The 20420-nt window shown below is 40.6% G+C and overlaps 1 protein-coding gene across 3 annotated transcripts in view; it reads left to right on the plus strand.

The window, feature by feature from the left end:
* DBF4 (DBF4-CDC7 kinase regulatory subunit) overlaps nt 1-15972 on the plus strand; it is a 24139-nt gene extending 8167 nt beyond the window's left edge. For all 3 annotated transcript variants that reach the window (XM_066628506.1, XM_066628507.1, XM_066628508.1), the window contains exons 4-13: nt 1381-1575; nt 2522-2572; nt 3204-3273; nt 3386-3462; nt 3966-3996; nt 5926-5968; nt 7085-7216; nt 11050-11164; nt 11579-11703; nt 14549-15972. In XM_066628506.1, the coding sequence (XP_066484603.1) occupies nt 1381-1575; nt 2522-2572; nt 3204-3273; nt 3386-3462; nt 3966-3996; nt 5926-5968; nt 7085-7216; nt 11050-11164; nt 11579-11703; nt 14549-15587 (1878 nt within the window). In that variant the 3' untranslated portion in view covers nt 15588-15972. The remainder of the gene's footprint in view (nt 1-1380; nt 1576-2521; nt 2573-3203; nt 3274-3385; nt 3463-3965; nt 3997-5925; nt 5969-7084; nt 7217-11049; nt 11165-11578; nt 11704-14548) is intronic.
* Nucleotides 15973-20420: the final 4448 nt, after the last annotated feature.

The following is a 20420-nucleotide window of genomic DNA, read 5'->3' on the forward strand; positions in this document are numbered from 1 at the left end:
CAGTCCTACAAGTTCATAGCTAAAACAGTAGCAAAAATGATATTAGACATAAAATGTGTGTGAATTGGAAAAAGTCATGAGTAGAGGTTTTTGAAAATGGCATTAGTTTATTCAGAAGTAAGCCCATTGTGTTCAGTAAGAGTTAAGCTGTAATCCTATCTTACTCCTTGGAAGCAATCATCTGCAGTCATGGGTGCAAAAATAACTGATCATATAATGTCTAATGGTTGCCATAGTTATGATGGTGGTGTTAATCTCTACTGTCATTTTCATTTAACAGAGAATTATGTAATTTTTGTCTCTTAGCTTCACAACTCCTCTGCAAAACAGAGACAGCTTTGCTCAAGGTTGTTGTTTGAACTTAACTGCAGAACAGGATTGTTTATGTATTTGACAATTGTTATGGCTAGTGTAGTACACTGGATGCAGTGTTAGGTAAACTTTGGCTCCCTCTTTCTCATGTTATCCAGGGGAATGTAAAGAAAAGTTGCAAATGACTTATTCTTTCTTTTCCTGATTTCTTGTATTGTTCAAAATCCTGTATCCATGCACGACAGAGACAAGTTAAAATAGTTATCTATACTTTCCCTAAGTTCTCATGGCACGTATATTTTCCCAGTAATCTTTACAATGGACAGGTCAGTTGTATTAGCCCTTTCGCATGTGGAGAGCTTGAGGCTTAAAGAGAGGGAGTCTCTCCTCTGAGACTACCCTCTTATGTTCTTATGTTCACTTAACTGAAGGTTACTTGGGCCAATTTTGTAATTATATGCCTTATGTGCATTACTGTGATTCTACAAGGAGTTTCTGTTCATAATCGTCTATAGAGTCAATTATTGTTTCAGCAGTTTATGTTAAAAATGTATGGTGGTTTTGCATGCAACATCACAGCATAGTTTATTATTACATGTTCCTTGCTCATGTGTTTCTACCCTGACAGGCTTCACTATAATGACTTATTTTGACATTATAAGATATTACTCCTGTTGTGTGCTGGAGCCTCCAAACTAGGGTTACAAATCATGGATGTAACAGCAGACTATGGTTTCTGCAGAAGTAACTCATTAAAGCAGAGAGCTAAGTGGGGCAGAAGGAGCATATGAGCATAGATTTGTAATTAAATGTGAATTGTCCCATTGTGACTTAAAGATAGTGAAGCTGTTTATATGGCTATGGACACAATCCTAACCAGGTCTACTTAGAAGTAAGTCCTATTTTGTTCAGTGGGGCTTAGGAAAGTGTGGTTAGGATTGTAGCCTAAACTGCTGTATGGTAGTTGCTTTTGAATGTTTTTAAATTATCACTTGTTAAAATGTAAAATGCTTTTTAGAGCTATTTTTATACACTGATTGCAATAATACACTTTTCCTTTTTATTTAGAGAGTGGAAGGATTCCTTAGCAAAGAGATTTCCTATTTAATCTCCAATAAAAAGGAGGCAAAATTTGCTCAGACTCTTGGACAAGCATCTCCAGTCCCAAGCCCAGAATCCCTTTGTAATGGAGGAAACAGTTCATCTCATCCAAGCAGCAGAAGAGACAGACATGATGGAAGTTCATTTAAGATGGTGAATACAGTAAGTACTGTTTTCACCCTCCACTCTCTAACTCCTTAGAATCAGCTACCTCTTCACAATTTGATAACATTTTTCAAATGTAGCCAGATAATTTCAGACACTGACGTTAATCTCCATTAGGGAGATAAAGTGGGGTATAAATTTGTAAATAATGTTGCCACAAGAAGATCAAAGAAGGTTTGATAAGACAGGCTATGGTTTGGCACCTTCACATCAAACATGTGTGTTAAGACAGGATATAGTTCTTAGAGTAACACAACTGTGGAGTCTATTGCTTTTTCATTGTTCTTGTTTCTACAAATATGCATCTGAAATGTTCAGAATTTTTCTACAACATAGCTGTGTTTAAAACTTTCCAAAAAACTATTCAAGGGGAACTTATAGAAAATCACCAGTAATTATGTGACTTGGAGCACAATAAATTCTTATATTTCTTTGAAACTGAAATTATGCCCCCCCCCACTTCATCAAGAAATGCAATATTTATAGCAGATATTGCTAAATAGTAAGAGCACAACTTGGTTTCAGTGTGGTGGTCAAGAAGTCCACAGATACTGTGTGAGCCTGCTACTTAATTCTTTCATGTAATATCTACATTGTATGTAATCTCATGTGATAACTGACTTTAACCGTTCTTAGAGGTATTTATCACCTCAGAACTCTTTTTCTAGACATGCGATATCCACAGTATCTTTCAGGAGTCTTATAAAACTGACGACTCATTCTTAACCTTGTTTAACTCCTAAATACATCTCAGTAAATTCTTCCAAATTAGTTAGGATTATAGCCTGAATCTTCAATGATTCAAACAATGTGATATTATTCATGAGAGGATGGCTTTTCCTACATAAAGCCTTTTCTTTGAGAAGTTTCTCCTAAACATTTAATATTTTGTTATGTGAGGAGCGCTCATGTATGCATCTGTGCTGTGTTTTTTTAAATGTAGGTACGCCTGAGTAGAGGAAAATCGTTAGTTGAAAAAGCAATCAAAGAACAAGTATGTATCATCCCAGGCTGTCACTTTCTTTCCTTTTCTCTGAAACTTCCTGGTGTGTCCCTGATCCTCAAGCCATACTTGTGTAATTTTACCAATTTGATTCATTTTCACGTTTTTGATTTTTTGTTTTGTTTTAATCAGTTCAGCAGATTGCTGTGACAAATTATCAGACCACTTCTTTAATGAGTAGATGTCAAGCAACAGTTACCATTTTCTATACAAAGCCCCTATGTCCCAAACAATAACAGCAGCAGAAATGGTTGCAATAAGCATGTAAGCATCAGGCTAGGAGCCGCACCACAAAGATTTATTTGTATAATAGCATGTCCATTGACTTGCTTTTACTGAACTACGTCTGTTAAAATTGTTATATTTTTGCTGTTGTGGATTTCATGCAGATTCAATTTGAGTCCTCCAAAAAATACTTTCCACATTCCTGGTGTGCCTACTTGCAGTTCTCGAAGATGGTTTCTAAAAGGAAATCATGCTTAGTAAATGTGAGTCCACGCACTTCAGCCAGCCATTGTAGTCAAACCAATATTTGTGGTAGTCAGCTGCTACTCAATCTGGTGTTCTCTGTTCAGTGATGCTTACTCCGTGGTGAAAATTTTCATGCACATTTGTCTTTCAGGAATTAATCCCTTCTGGTAGTATACTGTCTAATGCCCTGAGCTGGGGAGTGAAAATACTTCATGTCGATGGCAAGTATTTTTGAATTCTTAAAACTGTAAAGCTTATTTTTATTGGATCTATTTGTTACTAATGTTCTTTTACAAGTTAAATCATTTTAGATTATTTTTCCTTTTGAAATAGATATTAAGAATTATATTGATCAAAAGAAGAAAGATATCGCTCTGATAAAGAAATCAAGCACTGAAGTCAAAGATGTGGTAAGCAGGCATCCTTATTTTTTTGGAAATGATAGTCCAAAGTGGTGAATACAAATAAATTTTAGATAATTTGATGTTTTGTGTGGTATTGAGCCCCTTTAAAGTTAAACTGCATGGGTGGTTAGATTGTTGTTGTTTTCAGCTAAATATTATAATTGTTTGATCATCTGCACATTACAGCAAGACAAAGTTACACATACCGGAAAGACACAGGGTCCACCTGCTGACTTGAGTATGCCCCATCCCATCAAAGAGAAAAGGTGATGGCACCCTCTCCTAAAATGACAAAAAGGTTTTGTGGTTTTGAAAGAAGAGAATAACTTAGTTGCCCTATGGAGGAAGAAGTCTGGAGATGTCTGTTAGCGTGGGTTGGGGCACATCTTCTTGCCCAACCTTTGTCTCCCTCATCTCCCTCTCTTTATCATCCATTCAGCTGTAGAAATCTGACGAAGTGTGGAGTCACAAGGGAGAAATAATTCACAACACTGTTTTCTCTTAAATAGGAAAAAGAGTCTGCTGCTCAGAAAATAAAAAGTAAGTATTCAAGACATGCCTTATCTTGTAATTCTGTACACTTAAGTTCCCCTACTGGAGCAGATGCGGTTCCAGGGGTCTGTACTTGAGTAAAAATAATCCAGTTCTTGCTGGCCTATCATTATTGTTCGTGAGTGAAAGCACCATTGAAAGATGTACTGCACCTGCTTGAAAGCACCAACACAGCAGTCTGTAATTTGGACATCCGTAACTCAGAGAACCAGTGTAATTCCAATGACTTGCTTATGGGCAAAAGGATGTCTTTTTAGTATCCACTGGACCAAAGCAAATACAAAGTAGAAGGGTGCTGTCATAAGAGAGGTATTTTGGTCTTAATTTTTAGTCACATTAATAACTGAACTACAAGATTTAGACTGTAAGAGTTACCTCTGTGTTTTTAATAGATATAGGGGACTTTGATCAAACTCAACTTTTTAATCCTCCCCTCCCATCCTATTTGGTAGTGATAAAAGCTGACTGTGTTTTGTTGTTCTGTTGTGGCCTCCATTCAGGTGCCAGTTCTTCTCATTAAAGTTTCCCTGTACCTTGCAATATCACAGCTCTCTCTATACCCAACTGCTTCCCTACTCCTCTCCCTCCTTCTGACCTCAGATTTTCATTGTTATGTTGTTTTTCCCTGTTGTCAGACCAAGGAGTGGCTATTTTCAAAGTTATTGAGTTGCTCCGGTTTCTTCAGTGCTGGAAAGTTTAATACGATTGGGCTCAAAGTTCCCTACATATGTATAGGTTAGGTTCTGGAGGTCTGTATATAAGTTAAAACATTTGTGTAGGTCAAAACAGCATGTTCTTGATGGTCCTGTTTGATCATGCCTGTGCAAAAGCACCAGTAAAGCTGTCCATTACCTGGATGTCCTTAATTTGGGGAGCTTATGTATGCACTTGCTTGGGAATCAGTCTTGTGGAACTCAATGGGACATTATTCCAAGGTCAGAAGACATACTCTGTCTTCTCTGTGATGGACTCTGTGTTACCATTTTTAGTAAGCAGCAGGAACCTTTGGTGGATTATTTTTAGGCAAGATTGATAATATGCAAAATATATAGAAGAAATCTTGTTCAATAGTATATTCGTTCATTCGTTTGAGAAATTTATATTCTGTCTTTCTCAAGCCAAAGCTAATGTCCAAGGCGGCTTACAAAGTTCATCATAAAGTATAACAAATAAGAAGAAAAAACATCAAACAAAGCATTAAAAACATTAATTTTAACAATTAAACAGTGAAACATAAAACAAGAAAAGCAAGACCTAACACATATTGTTGAGCCATTGGGGGAACAAGTAAGTCCAGAAAGGCGATCAAGTCACAGTAGTATTTCAGAGGCACAAAGGGCAAATATTCACTCAGCAACCAAATGCGAGACGAAGCAGGTATGTTTTGAGCCTTCGCCAAAAAGCCCTGAGGAAGGTAGTAGTAGTTCTTAATTCCTCTGAAAGATAATTCCATAGTTGTGGTGCCATTATAGAAAAGGCTTTCCCCCAAATTGCCATCTCTGTCACTTGGGACAGAGGCAGCACTTGTAGAAGAGCCTCCTGAGATGGTCTTTCAGATAGCCTGGGTCTAAATTATGCAGTGTCATAAAGGTTAGAACTAGCACCTTGAATTGGAACCAGAAGCAAATGGCCAGCCAATGCAGCTGCTGAAGTAGTGGTCCAGCAGAGTAATATTGTTTGGCCCCATAACCACCGCATTCTGTGCCAATTGCAGTTTCTGAACTGTTTTAGAGGGTAGCCCCATGTAGAGTGCTTTACAGTAGTCCAGTCTTGGTTCCTAAAGCATGGATCATCATGTTCTCATTTGGTGCACCAGGTGAAGCTGGGTGAACACACTACTTGTTTTAGAGTAAGAAATGGTTGTATAAGTTTGGTGTTATGAAAATTTTGTTTAAAAACCTCATTATTTTTGAACAGGTAAACTGAAAACTCCTTTTCTAAAGGTAGAAGATAGGAAATGGTAAGTCTGTTTTCAGTCAGAATAATATGCTACTCCAGTGTATGTTCAGCAAACCTATGGACTTCTATTCTTTAAGTTAAACATCTGCTACAGTGATGTTAATCTATTGGAATCAGTCTGTAGGAGAACCAGAGCCATCTCCTGCTAGGAGTTGCACATGGAAACTTATTTGGGTTATAATAAGACTGAAATACATTTGTATTAGAACAAGGAGGAGAAATGAAATTACTTGATCCCATATGTAAGTGGCGATTCACTTGAAGGTATTTGGCATAGAGTTCCAGTGGAATTGTTCTATGTATCCTATATGATTACTCAGTTGGTCGCTTAGTCTAAAATGTTTTGCAGTTGTTGAACTATATTGAAGCACATTCAAATGTAATTTCATTGTTGTTCAGCACAAAAGAAAACATGCACTTCTAGATGCATTTCTGTTTTTCTAAAAGAAAAAGCACATCTGTGTACAGTTTTCTGTTAGGTGTTGAAAAATGTAAACATGTGCATCTTCAAAGACACTGGTGCATGGATCTTAGGAGCAGCTATATATAACCATCTCTTTGAGGAGTCAGTAACTTTTACCTGAGTACTTCTTGCCTCTTGTTCTTTGGTAGTCTACCCCCAATCTACAGCATGCTAAAGAAGCAGTCTTTTTGTGTATGAATATTTAACATCACATTAAGACTAAATAAATTGCAGAGTTTCCCAAAATGGGTATCTTTACTGGGACTGGATGCTGGAGAGAAATGAGTTGGTACGTGTGGCTTTTGCACAACACAGGCCTTGCTGAATTTATGAATGTGCCAGCTACCTGGAACATAGGAATGGTATGGAAGACTTTGTGGGCAATCTGTTTTACACTTTTTAAAAGTTTTCATGCTCTTCTGAGTGAAGGGGATAGACTTGTAAGGAACCTGAATCCTCTGGATGGATTTATAGAGTATATATAAAGAGTAATTAATTTTTATCTTGCTATAGTATATTATATCCATTACGCATAATGTTATTGGATTGGAAGAAAGAGCTACTGAAGAAGGATATTAGTAGGATTTTTACTACTTATTTTTACTGCTTATATATTCAACAGCACTGAGATAGCTATTGTCTCTTCCCTTACAGTCACTACAGACCATTTTACTTGCAACTATCCAGCTTTCCTGTTGTCAACTATTTTAATCCCAAACCTTGCAGTCCATTTGATGTAGAAAAGAAGAGCATGAATGGTCAGAAGCAAATTCAGAGTAAACAAAGGTAATTGAAGAAGAATGGAAGGGGGGGCGAAGCAGTGGGACATGACAACATCTGATAAAGGCCAGGGAAGACAGAAGCAAGCCTAGAAAACCCACTTAAGCTAACCACATATAGGTTAGTGCCTGAAAGTCCCACTGCCTTTGACTAAGTTACTGTGATGTTGAAATGTTTATGAATGTTTTAAATGCTCAGTGCAGGGCTACTCTTTCAGTGAAGCTGCCTGAGATGGTTGTGTGGTGCTGCAAACTGAGAGGGGTGGTGAAAAGAGGAATCCCCAGCCGATTTTTCCACCTCCCTCTCTAGCCTGCTGTTCTGCTAAGCACTCCAATAATCTTCTGACTTGTTGAAAGCAATCTGGAAGAAGATTGCAGGAGCTGCGAAGGGGGAAGAAGAAGAAAGCTGCTGCAGTTACAGATCATTCTTCCCTCTAACCTGATACTTGCAGCTCACCAGGTGGGCAGGGAGAGGTGATTCGGAGCATTGCCCCTTCCCAACAAAACAGGAGTAGTATCGGGGAGGGACACTGCATACCTTACTTCTGGGATAGAAAGGGATACCTCTCTTCCCTCATTGCATGGGGGGGGGTGCTCACTCACTCACCCACCCATTCTCTTCCCTGCTTGCTACTCCCCGTCCATGGGGGACAGGTATTCAGAAGGCAGAAAAATTATGGGGAGGGGGATGGTGGTTAGGTGATGGAAAGGCATGGGCCATCCCAACTTGAAACTCATGTCAGCAGTTAGAATTGAAACAAAGTGAGACATATCTGTGAGGGTGCTCTTGTATGCATTACAACATGCAGCAAATTTCTCTTTTTTCTTACATAGTGCGATACTGAGGTACCTGAGGAATGTAATGTCAGTGTTTGTTTGGGAGTAGGGGCAGCCTCATATGGGGAAATATGCACCCAGTCAGGAAAGCTCTGCAGGGAGGCTCACGCAGAAGGCAGACAAAGTCAGGGATTTGGAGCCCAGTGAGAAGGTGGTGACTGAAAGAAGAGTTTAAGCACTGCAAAGTATGAAGTGAGTTAAACAAACTTGAGAGAATAATAGGCGGAAAAAGTAGAGGTGGAGGAAAAGGATGGAAGGGGATGCAGAGTTTAAGAAATGGGGGGGGGGCTTGAATCGGAAAGGAGATATATGCCATTGGCAAGTAGGTGACAGGCAAGAATGGAAATTGTAGAGATGATTTGGTGGGCTAGGGAGGATACATTGTTGGAAGGCAGATTCAAATAATGATTTGAGTTACCCGGTCTTTGTGGTGGTGTTTAGCTGCATGTCAAGCTAGTTGCATTTTTGTTGAGAACTCTGGTTTCAGATCTCTGCTTCCAAGCAGCTATGGTGCATCTAGGCATTCGGTGTATAACTGAATGTCTCCATCTAGTAATGCGGTTTTAAAAATTGGTGTGGCTGTTTCTCTTTGGATGTAGATTCAAATATAACACATTGCATAATATGGTGGTGTTATGCAACTCATTCTAGTAAGTGAATCCTCTAGTAATGATGTAGTCTTGTAGCGGTTATGTCATGATTTGGCATGACATTAGAGTACTCTGTGTTCCAGAAAATGACTGACAATGTGTAATCATTTTTCAGTGATAATGTACGGTCTGTTTGGAAAAATGATCTCCTGCGCTATTTCATTTCACCATAAAAAAATTGTTTTGTTTGCTTTTCATATAACTTCTCAACTTGGTGAGAATTACCTCACAGTGAATTACTTACCATTTAGAATTCATTAATGATTATTTTAATATTAAAAGGAGAGAACCTAGCTGCAGAAACTGTAGTCTTAACTTTGTGTTCAACCATCATTCTCCATTTCATGAACCCCAGACTACTATATTCAGTTTCTGTCAGGATTCTTCTTTTTCCCATCTCAGGTTATCCCCCCACGACCTCCCCAATTGCTCATAATTCCAGTAAAAAACAAGCAATTGTTGTAGCTATTGAAGGAAAGAAAATTCCTAGACCCTGTGGGGTCACCTGATCATTGATACAAAGAAAATGAATCTAACTCTAGTTGCATACCAAAAAAAGCTTCTCAGTTGCTCTGTGCAACTCATGGGCATGTCTTGCAGAACATAGCATGCTAGGCTACTGTACCACCATTCACATCTCATTTCATGAGGCTTTCTCTTATTCAGTGACAATGCTGGTCTAAAAATCATTTTGTCAGTAGGTTTTTCATATGTTGAATGTTTTTTGCATGACCTCACTTTACCTCATTAGTCACCCAGATTGCACTGAGAGTATCCTGTTTTGCTCTGCGTGTTCCTAGGGCTGTCTTATCAGCTATATGGAAATAGAACTCTGAGAATCTGTGTGTCAACCTGTGCTAGACATACAGGCACAGATGCAAACGTATTCCTGTGACCGAGGCCTTCCAGTGCAGAAAACTTACATTTATCTTAGTTAACAAGATACCTTCATGATGGCTAAAAATGTGTATTTTTTTTTTTGCCTTAGTATGTGCAAACTGGAACCTCTGCTGATAACAGACAGGTGGTGCTAGAGACTGTTTTTTCTATATCCTCAGACTTTTTCATTACTATTGTTCAATTGTCTTTATAAATAGTAATCTTCTGCTTGTTTGCATCATTACTGTGGTAATCTGTATTGTAGTATATATAAATGAATAATGAGTAGAATAGAAAGATTCTATGTATGTAGATGACAAGGTGACATAACATTCTAGCTGTTGGTGTATGTTGGTTGATGTCTTGCATTTCTTTTGATGTAATTTCATGACTAGTGGATGACAGGAGTTGGTAAGAACCTTGGTTTTAATTTCATTTTTTAAAAAGGCTTGAAGCCGCAGTTGGTGTTGAGTTATATGAAGATACATAAGCATTGGCCAAAGAACCATGGAAATAGTTCTGTGATCCAAGGGTACTTGAGACATGTTTTTCCCTTCCATAGCACATACTGAGTTCTGAAAACTGGGGTGTTTAAAAAACATTTGTAATATAGTGGGCCTTTGGTAACCGGGGGGATCTTTCTCCTGTGGATAATGAATTCTGCTGATAATTGAATCGGGGGGGGGGCGTGTGCGTGCAGTGCTGCAACAACTTACCTGGGACTGTGCCTGGCCCACTGGAGGTTGCTCCCTACCTCCTTAGAAGGCCTCTTGAATGTGACAGGAAATTGCCAGCACAAACTGGATACTCAAATCCGTGGATGCTGAGCCTACAGATAAGGACCCCACTGTATAGCATGGAGTCAACATTATCAAATAATAAAGTCAGTTTTGCTAGGGTAGTACAAGCTGCTGCCATAAACCCAAGCAGCTGTTTGAATCTCATCCCAAGTGTCTGCAAAAGTCTTCACTGTTGAAGTGAAGGGTGGATCGTCTGTGACCTATTCTGATTCATAACCACAGTCTGTTTCTACACAGCCTATTTCTTCTCTCACCAATAATCCAAGGTCCCAAAATATAGTGTGTTAATTGGTCATCTTTTTGGAAAATAGCATCAATGTATTGTGCTGTTAATTTTTTATCATGACCAACTGGTTTCCCATGGTATATAGAATATTCTCAGTACTGTTCCACCTGGGCACAAAATAACAATTGATCTGCACAATTAATTCAGTCTACATTACCACATGTACTTCTGACATTTAGAACTTGATAAAGGGGCTGTGGTATCGGCCTTTTTTCTCCTTGCTACTTTCTAAAGAGTCTGTTGGGTGTAGCTTCTCTAAATAATCTGTGTGTTATCACATTAAATAAGGTGAGCCAGAGAGACAAGTGTAGCAAACAGGTTGTTGCATCCTGGCTGGCTTCATCTAATATATTGTGTGTAATCTCAACTCTGTCTCTCTTGTGAACAGAAACCCAGCAAACAGTGACAAAGAAAAGGGCTTTCCAGTTCAGGTTCCTGCAAAGCATAAGAAGAGAAAAGGCTATTGTGAATGTTGTCTGAAAAAGTATGATGATCTTCAGGCTGTAAGTATATCTCACCGCTTTTTTACAAGTCAGAAATGTCCCTAAACTCCAATATCTTCCGGATATTTGGATTTGGCTCTTTTGTTGACATCACCCTCTTCTCTAATGAAGCATTTTAAGAACTATTGTGTACATTTGCATCCGAACCCAAGGAGATACATAATATTAAAATGTGAAACCTGTTTCTTCCAGTTTGGAAATATTTTTGGGAGGGCTGTAAGAAACTAGGCAAAATCCTGTCTGTGGGTCACTAGGTGATCACTCTTATGTTCGATAATAAGATGTAGAGTGTGTGTCTTTTTTGTAATAGCATTTATTGTTTACTTTGTTCAAAAAAGATTGTGTGCATTTTACTTGTCTGTAACTAATTTTTCAGTGAATACTATTGCTACACTGACTGTTTTTTAATTTTAGCATCTTGAAAGTGAGCAACACCGAAACTTTGCACAAAGTTCTCACTATCAAGTTGTGGATGACATCATTTCCCAATTTCCTTGTGACTTTGTAGAGTTAAGAGAGAATACACCAAAAATGAAAAGGTAACTATTTATGTACTCCATGTATTAATGACCTATTAGAAATATATCTTATTCAAAGCTGTTTAATTGTTTGATATTTGATTTTAAATGATACTCAGTGTTCCATCTCTAGTGGATAAGAATCATAAAAGTTGTTTTAAAAGATCAAGTGAAGAAGCAGGGATGGCCCAGCCATGACATTGTCTCCACAATTTTTTACCTTGGCTATCCGTAGTTGTTCGTTTCTTTTAGAGAACTAGGCTTTGTATGTCCTGAATTTTTTTATCATAGTTTCGTTTCAAAGTTGCTTCACAATTTAGTACTGCAGACATTTATAGATTTATTTTAATTGTCTTAAAATAACACAGGTCTTGATCACTTTGACAAACCCAGTTTTGAAGAGACGAGCAATACAGTAGATCATGATGATTTCCACCTATTTGCTATCTTTAGGCATTATAGAGTAAATCAGCCTTCCCAGTGCTATTGTGGCATAAGAGCTTTTAATGGTGCTGCAAAAATATGCACGTTCACCTCTTCTGGAGGTTGTACCTACCTCATAAATAACATTTTCCACCCATGCTGCTATGCTGTACTTGCTCCTATGCATACAATACATGGAACTGGTGGAAGAGCTGGAGTAAAGACATTGTTGCAGTGGTAAGAGTAGCTATAGCAATATATGGCTATGGCAAGCTATGGCAAAAAGAGTAGCTATGTGCAAATGAGCCTGTTTCTGTAACTTCCAGACCCTTGCCATTGTTGTAGTATATTGCCATAAGTGCTCAGATAAGTTTTCTCATAGTGGTAAGAAATCTAGCCTAGGTTTTGTCAGTGATTGTATCCTTTATCTAGTGTTGGATGCAGCATATGCAGATTTAGAGAAGAAAGTATTACTGCTAAACATGAGTATCCTTCCAGATCATATGCATCTGTGAGATTTGCTGGTAGTCAGATGGGAAGAAGAAAACAGATTGGATGAATGGCAAAAAATGAATAGAAGGCAGAATGTATCTTTACAATAAGAAATGCTGAACTGGTGTACCTGCCTTTTGCACATTTTAAGTAATGAAAAATGACTGCTTAGCAACTCCAGGTTTCCATAGCTTTCATCCTGTGTACAGCATTAGATATTTTCCCAAATCTAATACGGATCTAGCCTAATTATCCACAGATTTTTCACTAGCAGTTTTATCTCAATGTGATGAGAAGAGCCCTTTAAATTAAAAGAAGAAAATGTTTAACAATAGCCTTGTAAATGGGGTATAGGGCAACCAATAGATAATCCACCAATCATTCTCTAGGCACTTAGAACAGCCTCACTCCTCTCAGGCAAGTGACCCTCCCTTTCCCCTTAGCATGTGACAGAATGCAAGTTATTATCACCTCTTCCATTCTTTTCCTGTGCTGGGCTCCAGGGGAAGGGAGGGGTTGCTGCCTTGGAGTGAAGCCTTTCTAAGTGCCTGGAGAGTGATTGCCTCTGTGTGCATTACAAAAGGTCATCAAGGCTATTTTTAAATCTCTGAGCGAAAAAATAGTTTTTTAAATGGATTTGCTTTAGTGCGATTTCCTGGGAATGGAACCCTGGGAATGTAATAAGTACCTCAACCTGTAATAGAAAGCTATTATTTTGACCTTTTTTAAAAAAGTCTTTTGTAATTGTTTAATGGGCATTTAGACTAAAGAAACTTTGCAGCAAAGTACTCAGGGCCCAATCCTATCCAATTTTTCAGTGCTGGTGTAGTTCTACCAATGGGGCATGTGCTGCATCCTGTGGTGGACGGGCAAGTCACTGAGGTCTCTTCAAGATAAGGATGCACCAGTGCTAGAAGGTTGGATAGGATTGGGCCCTGAGTCTCTTGTTTCTCCCCTCCTCTTGTCTACTTCCCATTCCTTTTGCCTGCCACTATTGCTATTTGACCTGGAAAGCACCAAGGGCAGAGACAACAGACGCTAATTCCTGTGCCTGGCTCCTGCCTGTAGTTGCAAAGGCAAGTGCCATGATCCAACTAGGTGCTTGCTTTCTCTGGACTGTCAGGAGCAGCAGATGTGGGGAATGCATCCCTCTGCCTGGCTGGCTGTACTGCATAGAAAGATTTTCCACCACAGTAATCTTTACGCTGAAGAGCCTATGAGAAAGTAGAAGTAGAAATTCCATGCCCGATTGCATGCATGGCTCTTGTTTTCCTTTTCTTTTAAAAAGTTAGTAAGGCAAAAGAGAGAGTGAACTGCACAGGGAGCCTGGCATCTCAGCTGTCTTGAGTCACAAATGCAACCAACTCAGCACTGCCTGTTAAACATCAGCTGTTGGCCCTGTGCAGTTCTCTTCCCTTCTGTTTGTGTGTGTATGTACCAAATACAGGGTGTCTCAAGAAAATGTACACGTACTTCATAGTGTCCATTTTATTATGCTATAGTTCACACATACTCCATATGGTATACACAGAAGCAGTTGCATGATCCAGTTTAAGTAATTAGACCAAGGGCTCAAAATGTTCCCCACTGATGCTTGTACAACAGCTGACATCATTGACTAAGGGAACTGTAGAAATCCATCAATATTTGTATGGGGATGGTCCCACACATCTCTTCAATTGTGTTTCTCTTAGATGTTTGAGTGTTGCAGGTTTTCTGCAATGATGTATGTGTGAATTAGAACTCATTAAAATGTGTGTATTTTTAAAGTCACCCTGTTGTTTCACTTGAATCGTCACTAGGTAATGGTTACTTGTCCAGGCAACCAAATGAGTGGCAAACTGCAAACATGGAGAAACATGTTTACAGCCAGTCCATTCTTCTTATGTGTTTTTTATGCTGTCTAAGGATTCTTTTTTAATTTTTACTTTTCCAACATTTTCAATTTTAGGAGAAAATGTAGTGTTGGACAAATTGCTCCCCTTATTGGAACAAAAACAGATGAACTGAAAGAACGACTGAGGAGGGCAGATTTTCCATTGAGGTGGTATTCTAAGAAAAGTATCACACAGACCCTGAAAGAGGGTCCTCATTACTTAGATGCGTATCTTACACCAGCTTCCAGAAATTCATCTATTTCTGAACCTGCATGTTCTGTTCATTCCTATCATACCATCTCTTCGTCAGAAGCAAGAAAAGTGAGTGGCAATAATGGAAGTGGTAAAATGCTAAAAGCTTCAAATTTATCAGAATTTGCTTTATCAACAAATTTGGTACAACTACCTCTGCAGAAAGAAAGTAAAGTGTGCAAGAAAAACTTGCCTGAAATTTATGAACATTGTGACCCTCTGTCAAGACAGAATTTGCGTGCTTTGCCAGCAAATGTAAACCCCCTGTACACTTGGACACGAGATTCTGAGTTTAATGAAAGGAACAGACCATTAAAGCCCAAACGAAAATTGAACAGTGCAGTTCTGCTCCCAGCAAAATGCTTGAAGAAGTTAGATGCTAATTCAACAGTTGGCAAAGATTTTGATGACCTTGCTGTGCAGAGCAAATTTCCAAGAGAACTTGTAGTCCATCTACAGACGGAACAGCTACCTCGTGATCCTTCTGCAATCAAAGAGTCCAGTGAGTTGACAGACAGCAGTGTACGAAGCTCGCCTTCAATCAAACTCAGTAGAAAAGTCATCCATTCCGCAGGAAGGAATAAAAAAGGAAGTCGGAAACAAAATATGGAGCTATGCTTACCACAGACTGATGACCCTCCTGTTCCCGAAGAAACAAAAAATGCACAAAACTCATCAATGCACACACTACTGGAATTATTTCAGACAAGTGATGCAAATTCTGATTTTGGGGGGTTTTCAAGTATACCGGAGAACAAAGACTCAAGTGTGATGAAAGATACTTGGGAAGATCAGCATACTGATGTTCTGTGGTCTTTGTTTTCTACTTCTGCCTCCTCGTCACCTTTTATTGGATTTTAATGCTGCTTTATTTAAAACAATGAGTTTTGAATAAACGTGCAAACTGAAATGTTATCTGTGAAAAATTTGTTTTTGTAATAAAACTATATAGTGATGATTCTTTTATTAAACCCTTATGTGCATATTGTTCCAAGTGTGTATGCACAGCAAAAGGCTTTTTAAAGAAAATGTATAACACATGTTTGCTTTTCTAAAGGCATTCTACAATGAATGAAATTTGGATATTCTTTATCCATTAGAATTTTTTTTAGTATACCAGATTTGTATCCGTACATTTGGAGGGGGAGTCCTAAAGAAATGAAAATGTAAAGGAAAGATTAACCTAGTTCTATAAGAGAAGGTTACAGAAATGCTCTGATAGAAGATTAAATATTTGAGGGAACAGAGGGAGGATGTTATTAAAATTGTTGCTACGGCAAGCTTTTCTTTTACTGGTGAGATTTAGTACTTTGTGTCATTGTGGTCATGTGTTGCTCCTAGACAAATTTTGAGGATGTTGGCTTTCTCTTAATATTTATCTTCACTTAATGATGATGATGATAATAATACTGGTATTTGTATACTGCCTTTACAGTATACAAATACTGTATACTGCCTTTACAGTATACAAATACTGGTATTTGTATACTGCCTATACTTCAGAGGGATCTGAAGGCCTTAGGGATGGACCTCAACAAGTGGGAAACCCTGGCCTCTGAGCGTCCCGCTTGGAGGCAGGCTGTGCAGCATGGCCTTTCCCAGTTTGAAGAGACACTTTGCCAACAGTCTGAGGCTAAGAGGCAAAGAAGGAAGGCCCATAGCCAGGGAGACAGACCAGGGACAGACTGCACTTGCTCCCGGTGTGGAAGGGATTGTCACTCCCGGATTGGCCTTTTCAGCCACACTAGACGCTGTGCCAGAACCACCTTTCAGAGCGCGATACCATAGTCTTTCGAGACTGAAGGTTGCCAATACAATACTGCCTTTCTGGTCATCAGATTTCTCCTCTGACTTTATTCAAGGCAGTTCAATACTTATGCATCCAATATTTTGATTGCAAAAGCTTGCCATGCCTTAATACATCTTTTTGTTCTAGAAAAGATTCTGAAGACCTGTAATCCTGAAGTTACAACACATCTCCATCTATATGATCTGACATCTGGTTTTTATATTACAAAGGGATTTCCCCAAAGGACAACAGTTCATGCAAGCCTGAATGAAAGCCAGGCCATGGGGTATAAATTCAACACATCAATGTCATTAAGAAAAACTTGGTTGTCACAAAATTTCCCAAAATGACTTCACTGATTTTTCTAAAAAAAAATTCTGTACTTCTGATTCATCGACTGCTGCTTCTGCTCTCTTCCTTGGTTTCCACATTGATGGAAGAGTGAAGACAGAGAAGATCTGGGAGGAAAAATGGGGGCTAGGTGAGGTGGCCAATAGGTGCAGGCAGCTTACCTCATCTCACTTCACCTTGTGGCTGGGCTGGCCCTGGCGGGGAGTCTCAACTAGCCATAGCTCCTCAGTCTGTTTCCAAGATTGCCTGGGAATGCTGTTTTGAACTGCTTCATATATGACCTGGCAAAACCCTTCTGGACCTGGGTTGCTGTATTAAGTGTCCCCCATTGCACATTATTGTGTCCTCGTCAGAGATATCAAATAATTTCTATTCCTGTTAACTGTGCATTTGTCCTCCTGAGCCTTTGTGCATGGGGTGCAGGGCCCATGAGAGGGAGGTGCAGGGTGAAAATTGTACCTGAGCCCAGGGTCAACAAGGGGCCCAGGCGCCAAAGGAGGTGGACTTGGAAAAGCCTACGTAGTCTTATATATTTAAATTTGTAGAAATTCTGATCCAACGATTGTATGAAATTATGATTCAGTGGAGAAGGGAAGGAGCCCAAAAGAAGCTTTGCACCTCCATACAATTCATCCCAGAGACCCCACACACCCTCAAGCAGGGCAGTCTTTTACAGGGTCTGTGGGGGAAGAGACCTGGAGACAGGTGGAAGGCAATCAGCCTGCTCTGGGGTCAACGGCAACAGAGGCCAAGACCATCCTTATTGTGTTCTTCAAGGGCGTTCCGGCTCTGCACCAGAGAGAGGCAGGCAGGCAAGCGGTGAGTCAGGGCTAAATGATTTGTTTGCCAGCAGAGGTGGAGCAGGGCTGTGCTGGAGCACCCACTCCCTGGAGGAAAGGCCAGACACACCCAGAGGAGTAAGTGGGGGCAGAAATCACAGCTGCTGCTCTGCCAGCAATCCTGTGGCCAGTGCTGGGAGGGGGGAGCCTTGCTCCCTGTGCCTCCCTTGCCATGCCTGCAAGCCTCTTCCAAGACTTCTTGGGGGGAAAGCCAGGGCTGGATGGGACCAGGACTGACCCACATAATGGAATAGGCATCTCCAGCTCTTCACGGGGAAAGATGTCAGTAGAGACAGGACCAGAAAAGATCCTGCGCCTGGCAGCAAACTCCAAGATCCCCTTGCAGGGGGAAGGAAAGTGCTCCCCAGCTTCTGGTCTGAGCAGCAGAAATACCAGTTTGTGCAGGAGACTGAGAAAAGGGGGGAAGGGAATGGCAGGTACAGATTGTCTGGTCTAGAGGGTAGAGCCTCCGTCTGCCTGAAGATAACATCCACAAGGTCGCCAGTTCGAGGCCACCGGCACCGTGCGACCTTGAAGCACCTGACCGGCTGAAGCCGAGCTATTCCATCTGCTCTGAGCGTGGGAGGATGGAGGCCAGAATGTGAAGCCAGATCGGAATGAAACACCTGAATGTAGTGGTTCTTGAAAGAAAGAACCTTCTTTCAAATTGTAAAAATCCCTATTTAATAAGGGATTTAAATAAAAAGCCTGCCTATGTAAACCGCCTTGAATAAAGTTTTGAATAAAGACCAAGAAAGGCGGTATATAAATACCTGTTTATTATTATTATTTTATTATTGTAAATGTGCATTGGGACTGCTGGGCCTCAGGACTCAATTTCCCAACAGGCCCTGCTGTGATTGGGGACTTGGGCCCTGGAAGGAGGAGGCCTTGCCAGAGGGCTAGGAAGGAGGGAGTCAGGTGGCCTAATCCCGGAGAGAGAGGAAGGCCTGGGAGCAGGTGGCTGGCGGAGGCCCAGTGAGGACTGGCAGTGGCAGGCTCTGGATGGGGAGAGAGGAGCTGAGGCTGCCCTGGGGAGGCCAGAGAGGAAGGGCCTGCTGGACTCTCCTTCTGCCCCTGGGAGTGAGGCCTGTTTGGACTGGCAGCCACAGCCCCTGGCTCAGGACCTCCTGCAGCCCCCTTGGGTGATCCTGATCTTACCCCCAGTGATCCCCCCCAGTGATCCCCCCCAGACCAGGGTGGTTGCTGGAACTCCCCAGTGTCTGCAGAGAGGCAGAGCTCCTCGCCCCCCCCCCCCAGCCAAAGCTGCCTCTGCACTGGAAGCCAGGCAGCTTCTGGCCATCAGGACTCATCATCTCCTCTGTGTTGCAAGGTGCAAAAACCAAGATGTTACAAGGGATCCTAGATGTTACAAGAGATCTCAGATGTTGCACTGTAATCCCAGGTACCAAAGCAAACTCAGTAGACAGTAGTGATCAAATCCAGGCCTTTATTGTAAATCCAAAGTGCGAGAAATCACACTAACATTATGCGAAGCTTTGAGAGAGTGTGTGTACAAGTCAGAAGTGGAAGTAGAGAAGCGAAGCAAAGCCCAGAGTGCCTTCTGCAGCGCACTTTTATAACAATCTGGGTTCCCTCCTTGAGACACATAGATTTCTCTTTGGAGACAATTCATTGGTGGGTTCAAAACATCTGTTGTTCTATAATAGGCCATCTCATACATCCAACATACAAATTTTGTGCAGGCAGTCAATGGGTACTGCACTTGCAATCTTGCTCACAAACCTGACCTCATCCATAACCATCGGATGATGTATTGTGGACTTCGTAAGGCAACTTACTGTGTGTTCATCTAAAAACTGCTGCGAAATGGTTTTCTGTGGGAATCTGACCTTTGATGTTAACCTGGAAATGATTTTGGTGTGTTCTCTTTTAAACCCTAAAATGTAGTTAGACCACTACAACTTAAAATATTACTACTTGCTAGTCACTCTTGTATATGCACCAAAACTGCTTCTGGAATGAAGAACAAAAACAATAAAAACCAAGCTGACTAGTGTTTTTTTATGATATAACTTATACTATAAATTCTAGCCCCCTATGCATATACGGCTTTCCAGTATATATATTTAAAAAGCCTGTTGCTCCTTCAAACCAAAAAATTCAAACTGCTAGAATGTTCCTTATCTGTAGCACACAAAGGCCTGTTCGTTCAAATGTATCAACATTGTTCTGCAGTGAATCTGAGCTCTCGCAATTGGCCTGACTTTTTAAACCGCAACCGTTTTTTTTACTCAAGTTGAACATTCAGGGAGAGAGATCAAAACCCATGCTGTTTATATTTCAGGTAAGCATCTTATACCATCCTTTTACCCTGCATCACTCTTCAGCATCTCCTGAACTGGTGGGAGGGAATTCAGGCCTTGCAGGCGGCAGGAACACGAGGACAGAAACACTCAGACTGTCCTCCCTTCTCTCCCTGCAGAAAAGCAGCATCCAGAGCAAGACAGACCTTCCACAGGAACAGAAATGGCTGCTGCTCCTCCAGGCCAGGGAGCAGCTCTTGGGCCTCTCCTGCTGTCTCATTCTCAGCCACAGCCTCAGTCTGGACTGTCCGTTTCCTTCCTGTTCCTTCCACTTATTAACACCCCTGACTTTCTCCATTCCCTGCACCCCCATATCCTCCCCTCCTTCTCCAGGGTCCTGGAAAGCCCAGCAGATCGACTTGCATCCCTTCTCCCCCTGCAGTCTCCC

This window comes from Tiliqua scincoides, chromosome 5 (genome assembly GCF_035046505.1).
Source record: "Tiliqua scincoides isolate rTilSci1 chromosome 5, rTilSci1.hap2, whole genome shotgun sequence".
Classification (NCBI taxonomy): Eukaryota; Metazoa; Chordata; class Lepidosauria; order Squamata; family Scincidae; genus Tiliqua; species Tiliqua scincoides.